This window comes from Suillus fuscotomentosus, assembly GCF_016647785.1.
Source record: "Suillus fuscotomentosus strain FC203 chromosome Unknown F5891scaffold_185, whole genome shotgun sequence".
NCBI lineage: Eukaryota > Fungi > Basidiomycota > Agaricomycetes > Boletales > Suillaceae > Suillus > Suillus fuscotomentosus.
The window spans coordinates 4,059-11,566 of NW_024539697.1; the positions used below are offsets into that span (position 1 = coordinate 4,059).

The following is a 7,508-nucleotide window of genomic DNA, read 5'->3' on the forward strand; positions in this document are numbered from 1 at the left end:
TTTGGCTTCAGAACTTTACGACCGGCTTGACAACACGAGCGTCGCTCGTTTCGCGAACTGCAGATTGCGTCTGCCTTGCATGGCATTCCGCGTTACAGAAGTCAGTTTGAGCTACGGTCCATCCCAGGAGACTCAATATGAAGTCAAGGCAGACGGGCTTGATGACCTGCTGATCACCACTGAAGAGCCGATTGTTCAGTTCTCGCGGACAAGGCCCACTCAGCAAACCTTGGTGCTTGTCCGCCCCTGGGATCGGTTTCTCCTCGAGCTACCAGACTTTGCGGATCTTGATCTTCAAGACGATACGGAGAACGAAGGGGATTACTGGACGCCGCCTTCTTCTCCGTCGGATGACTCACCTAGCCATTTTCTTGTAAAACAGGAGGTGGATGATCCAGAATCGCGAGCATTACGGTTACTTGTTCGTCTCGGGCAGCCTTTTGGGGCATTTTTACTAGTGCGGCAGCGCGGCGGAGAATACAAGAGGGTTGCGTCAGATCGTGATATCATTGTGCAAGTCAAAGATATGACTTCTGTTCGGGACTTGATGGATGTCAGGACTATAGAAATACTGTAGATTCATTTTCCTCCCAAGATTAGGGATTCGAGCGGTTTTCATTGGAATTTCATATACATCGTACTGCATGCATGTGTATTGGACTATAGTTTCCTTTCAAAATGGAGATCGACTTCGCTGTCCGATACTACTAGACCCATGCACGTTAGAAAAGGAAAAGAAACCCCACAGATTTTCTGACAGAGGGTGCATTCAATTTCTAACTGTCGACCAACAAAAGCCTCCCGGGGATGTATGGTGGGACGACCATATCAGCTGACTGTTGTAGTTACCACGTCAGTAAGTCATAAGGCTTGCTCCGCACCTCCGTTCACCAAAATCCACGAGGTCTGGCATGAACTCCTGACGTGTTTCCGATCTTGAAAAGTATATGAGATGTAGATATGATTATGACGTCCAGACTCTGTTCTTCGGATGTCGGGGTGCGATAGTTCCGGACGATCTCCTTGGGCTTCTTGCCCTGCCAAGTGACTCGGACTCAGAGATCCCGACTAACGACAGAATTTCTAGCGGTCGCTCCTATGAATTTGTCGGGCCCTACCAATGAAAGATCCTGACTCGACTTGGGAGTTCATGGACGCATAGCGGGTCATCAATAACCATGACTATAATTTTATTAGTTGGCTGCTGTTGCACGGTTGTACCACCCTTTGTCCTTCTGTGAGTGGGACCGCGACAAGTTGATGCATGATCCGCAAATTGCTGTCTGGCAGGCTATGCATTCAAGTTCATTCATTAGTAACGTCTCGAACGCCTGAAAAAATACACTCCACGATCCTATTAACAGAAGAACAGTCAAACGAAAATCCGATAAGAAAGAAAACTCTCGATGCCTGGGACACGTAGGTCATGCGTCATGCCTTGACGAAAGCTTGGCCTTCAACGGTTGGACCGTGATTTAAGATTTCTGAACGAATTTTTCAGCTACGTCGGGGAATACCAATCCGGAGAATATATCCAGATTCCAGATCGTGGAGAGGATGATGCTCGTCCTGGATAGACCCAGTCTCATCTGCATTGCTCACATAGGTTTATGTATGAGTTGTAAGAAATTAAGTTAGGTGAGATTAATGAAGCGGCATTGGAAATCACGAAATGACAGTGGGAGGGCATGAGGAAGAAGCATATTTGGTTGTGATGGCTGAGAGGATGATGTATTGGGGAGAATGTTGAGACAATCAGTGTGAAGGGTGTGCGTCAAACCGGAGCCAATGTCATTTTCGCTGAGATAGTAGACGTGCCTTGAACGTCGGATTGGAACTGTGATTTGGACACCTGCGCCCGCTTTCAGCGCTGAGCAGCAACGAGAAGCGCAGAACATATCATTAACAGTTCACGAGACCTGGACCACACCCGTCAAATCTTTACTAAAATTCTAGATGTCTCCTCAACCAACAGAAGGGTATTGATACTTTCGACGTATATACTCACTTTGGTCAGGCTTCCCCCCCATCTCTGCGGCCCCATTCATCCTCGCCATTTCCCACCCAAAGTGAAACATGACACAAATTAACCCTCAGTTACACTAACCATGCACAGTACCGCCAACAGCCGTATAGGACGCTGGATGATGTATCAGTCGTCCGCACCATCAGTACTAGTGTTCTCCAGGACTCGGCTGATGCGCAGACCCATACGACTGTGGTGGATGCTAAGATGCATCTTGTGTTGTTTCGTGATCTGTGTGGCCTCCGTTCTGGGTTAGATGAGATTATTGCGGAGGCGATCGTCCATACTTTCGATGTTAGGAGATTCAAGAACAGGGTTGGGAGTAGGAGGACGAGAGACACCTGATGTTGTTCCTACGTAGTGGCGATGGATCGAGAAGCGAGGTAAACCCATTGTCTCCATTTTGATATCTTGGGGAAGACCGACCTTTCAAATGCTTAAGCCATGTAGGATTTGATTGAAGGATATTCAAAACCTAGCGCGATCAGAACCGTACGAGTGAACTTAAAGCGATTCTCCACCACCATACCGAATGGCACAAGGACCGTGCAAGGCTCATCGTAATATTACTAGAAAGAGCCGCGCTGGAAGAAAGACGCTCCTCCATTTAAGATTGGTAACGAGACTGAGACGCCAGAAGGAAAACTTCTCCTGTATCCAGTCCACAAACAGGTCCTGGGAGTCGGTTGGATGAAGGGTGATATTGCGATAAGCTATTTGCATGCCGAAGGGGTGAATGGCGATGTGCTGGAGTAGTAGCTGTTCGACTCAAAAAACAGATACCATGCAACCATGCAGGATAGATAGTCAGATTCGAGCGCTAGGAAGCACCAACTGGTCGATTAGATGCATTCTGAAAACATTGAAGATAAGGGCGGGACGCATGTATGCGCTGCAGAAGTGCTGGAACGGCATACCGTCGAGGACAGCGGGTATGGCAATAGGCAATAGGATGCCTTACAGTGATAGAGGCGTGGAAGCGAATAGCCTTAAGGGTCCTGGGCGTCTATTAAAATGAGGCAAGCTGTGAAGCGCACCATACACCCTCTGCAGCTTAGAGAAAGACACAGTCCATCCAAAGTTTAGCCTCGACCGTATTAAATGCCATCAACATCCAGTCAAATGTCGAGGCTCATTACAATCACCACTCCTTTGCGAAAGTTCGAAGGCTATCAAGGGCGCATATATGCAGTCGCAGTGTTCCCCGATGAACGACGGATGGTTACGTGGTCGGAGGAAAACGCGCTTAGTCTGTGGGACTTGAAGACAGGTGTTGTGTTGAAGAGGATGGGAGGGCATCGCCATTGGGTGTCGGCATTGGCAGTATCACGAGATGGACAATTGATAGCAAGTGGTGATCAAAGCGGAGTGCTCATCGTCCAGCACGGAGAAACTGGCGAATCCACCAAAATCGAAGCACACTCGGGCCATCGGATCTCCTCGCTGGATTTTTCACCCGATGGAACAGTACTTGCCAGTACTGGTTCATCTGACAGAACGATGAAACTGTGGAATACCAAAACCTGGGAGCTGCAAGGAGATCCGATCGAGTGTGGTGATATTGTCAACCGCGTACGGTACTCACCGTCTGGAGAACTTATTGCCATCGTGTCGAGTATGAATATCCAAATTTATAATTCAGGCACGAGGAAACGTGTCACATCATTCAAGGCTCACTCATGGAAGTTGTCACTCGCGTGGACGCCCGATGGCACTCGCCTTCTCACAGGTGGCGATAGTCTTGATCCTACCATACGTGAATGGGATACAACAACCTGGAAACAGGTCGGGGATTCTTGGACGGGCCACTCTTTAGGAGTCAATGGCATTGCCATTCATCCTGCTGGCACACTCGTCGCATCCGCATCTGGTGACAACCATGTTCGTCTCTGGCGGCTCTCAGAGCGACGTACCATTGCCGTCTTCAAGCACTCATCTCCCACGCTATGCGTCACTTTCTCCGTGGACGGCAATCACATCTTCAGCGGAGGTGAAGATGGCATGCTCTTGCAGTGGACAGTGCCTCAAGGTGTCAATTCAAAGGCATGTTTCTGTCCTTCACTCATATTAACCATGACCCGAGCATGTTTTGTGCAGATCCTAGCCATCACGACAGCCCGCGATGCGTGCGTAGATGGTGACTTATCTACTGCCGAAGATTTACTCACCCAAGATGTTAACAACCATCCCGACAACCATACTTCTTACGCCCATCGTTCATTCGTTATGGTGCGGAAACACGACTGGGACCACGCCCTTCGGGATGCAATGAATGTGAGATTTGCTGACCCATCTCCGCTCCCTTATGAATATCTAAATGGATGGTGACACAGTCCATCAACATTGAGCCCTCTTTGACAGGTTATATCTCCAAGGGTATTACCCTTTGCGGAAAAGGCCTCGTCCCAGATGCGAGAGCAGCATTTGATGTTGCATCCATGTACACGGACCAAGATTCGCAAACCCTCCATTTTCTGCTCTTGATCAAAGTATGTTGCGGTTGCCTTGCATACTCTCCGCATCATCGCATATTTTAGGCCGTCGCGCTCTTCAATGCAGATCAACATGAGGAGGCAAGCCTGCTCCTCAAGGAACTCACTACCGGTTGTTCGAATGCCGACACTCGCGCATGTCGTATCGTGGAAGTAAGCATCGTGCAGCCACGCGGAGTGATCTGCATCGACGCTAATCTTTGCAACTTGCATATTAGGCATATCTACGTGTTCAACTTGGACTCAAAGCCTTGGATGGCGCACGTCACGACGAAGCCGCTGTCCATTTCACTGCCGCCCTCGACTGCAGCAATTTACCATCGAAATCGGACATTCATGAAATTTACGAGGATTTGGTGGTGGTACGTCAACGCACACGCTAAACGTTTTCATAACTGAATTCCTTTTCAGCTCTTCGGCTGGGATCTCAAATCGTTGTGGTTGACTGCACACCAGAAACGTTGCGATGCACTCCTTCGGGCAGGTACACTTCAAGATGCCGTGAGATCATACCAATACATGATGGACAATATCGACAAAACAACGAAGGCCTGCTGCCTTGAATGGTCCAAAGGCAAGTCTGCAGTTTGCAATGTCGCACGAGCTACAATTCTCGTCCCCATTTCACTCAGCGTTCACGGAAGAATGCAGCGCGCTCTGTCTTACCAGCGGAGACGCTGCCCTCGCTGCAAGCAAGTATGGCATGGCCATCGACCTGTACTCGGCGGCCATCGACCTGGATTCTGGATCTCATGACGTCTTCGCAAATCGCAGCAGGGCGAAGTTAGGGGAACTGCTATGGGAGGAGGCGCTTCTCGACTCGCAAAAGGTACGATGGCATCTACGTTTTCATAGCCTATGTTCACTTCGGTAATGCATAGGTCATCGAACTCAATCCTTCGTCTCATGTTGGATACGAGTTGATGCATACAGCGCTGCGTGGGGTGCAACGTTACGATGAAGCCATCGAGGCCTTCAAAATCATGTTGTCCAAGTTGGACGATTCTCCCGAACCGCAGATACGAGGTAAGCCACGGAAAACTCCTGCATAATCTCATGCCCATCTCGTTCTGCAGATCTGCGTCAGCAGTATGTCTCTCCATCGGAAGCAGAAGACGCCATTCAAAGTGCAATTTGGATTGAACTCGAATATGCCCCCCTGCGTCTACTTGATACATCCACGGGTCTTTTGTGCGATAGAGTGGCACAAATCAACGCCTTCAAAATGAGTCCAGAGTACAACGATCTTGTCTCATTTCCAACAAAGGATTCGGATCTTCGAGCAGAGCGCATCAAAGATGTAGTGGCAACGTACTTCCGTTGCGTCCTGCTATCACACAGGTGGGAGGAGATGGAGGCACTACTGCACGACATCCAAGATAAAGATGTGCGTGAGTTGAAGGGACTTGCCGGGATCGCGAAACTGCAGGCGTTCTGCAATGTCGCTCGTGATGCCGGATATCGCTGGGCTTGGATGGACACATGCTGCATCGACAAGAGGAGCAACACCGAGGTTCAAGAATCGGTCAACTCCATGTTCGTCTGGTACCGCCATTCAGCGCTTACCATCGTCTACCTATCCGATGTACCCTCTTCATCTGAACCAGGCGCATTAGCGAGCAGTGTCTGGAACAAGCGAGGATGGACCTTTCAAGAATTCGTCGCTCCGAAAGTTGTTGTATTTTATCAGAAGGATTGGTCATTATATCTGGACGATCGCACTCCCAACCACAAAGAGTCCCCTGCAATCATGAAGGAGTTGGAGGATGCGACCGGAATAGATGCACGGGCCCTAATTTCTTTTCGTCCAGGGATGAGCAACGCCAGACAGAGACTTCAATGGGCGTCATCTCGCGTCACCACATTGCAAGAGGACGTTGCGTACTCATTGTTTGGTATCTTTGGTGTCCACCTACCTGTAATCTATGGCGAAAAAAGACAGAACGCGCTCGGGCGGCTCCTGCAGGAGATCGTGGCTCGGTCGGGGGACATCACCGTCCTCGACTGGGTCGGACAACCTTCCGAGTTCAACAGCTGTCTTCCGGCCTATGTCACTTCTTACGCCACTCCTCCGCGTGCCCTTCCATGTCTATCTTTGTCCGAAGATCAGATTCAGACAACCATCTCTTCCCTGCGAGAAAATCCCATGGTTGTGGATTTGGCTTTGGGTTTTCACGACCGGCTTGACAACACGAGCGCCGCTCGTTTCTCGAACTGCAGACTGCATCTGCCTTGCATGGTATTCCCTGTCACACAAGTCGGTCTGAGCTATAGTACATCCCAGGAGACTCGCTATGAAGTCAAGGCAGACGGGCTTGATGACTTGCTGATCACCACCAAAAAGCCGATCGTCCAGTTCTTGCGGACAAGGCCCAATCAGCAAACCTTCATGCTCGTCCGTCCCTGGGATCGGTCTCTCCTCGAGCTATCAGACTTTGTAGATCTTCAAGATGATACAGAGAACGAAGAGGATGATTGGGTGCCGCCTTCTCCGTTGGATGACTCGCCTAGTCATTCTCTTGTAAAACAGGGGGTGGATGATCCAGAATTGCGGGCATTACGGTTACTTGTTCGTCTTGGGCAGCCTTTTGGCGCATTTTTACTAGTGCGGCAACGCGGCGGAGAATACAAGAGGGTCGCGTCGGATTGTGATATCATTGCGCAAGTCAAAGACGTGGTTTCTGTTCGGGACTTGATGGACGTCAGGACGATAGAAATACTGTAGATTCATTTTCCTCCCAAGATTGGGGATTCGAGAGGCTTCCATTGGCATTTCGTATACATCATACTACACGTGTATGTATTGGACTAGAGCAGACCATGGAGAACTATCTGCACGACTTCTCCGTCCGATACCACGAGTCACATGCAGGCCGGACAAAAGAAACCCCACAAACTTTCTGACAGAGGGTGCATTCGACTTCTAATGATCAACCAACAAAAGCCTCCTGGGGATGTATGGAGGGGTGACCATATCAGCTGACTGTTAT

The 7,508-nt window shown here is 49.5% G+C and overlaps 1 protein-coding gene across 1 annotated transcript; it reads left to right on the forward strand.

Moving 5' to 3' along the window:
- Nucleotides 1–6,907: 6,907 nt before the first annotated feature.
- Nucleotides 6,908–7,243, forward strand: F5891DRAFT_987893 (uncharacterized protein; the record flags this gene model as incomplete). The annotated part of the gene is made up of 1 exon (XM_041377961.1): nucleotides 6,908–7,243. The coding sequence occupies one exon, from the start codon at nucleotides 6,908–6,910 to the stop codon at nucleotides 7,241–7,243; it is 336 nt and encodes a 111-aa protein (XP_041217096.1).
- Between the last annotated feature and the right edge of the window lie 265 nt (nucleotides 7,244–7,508).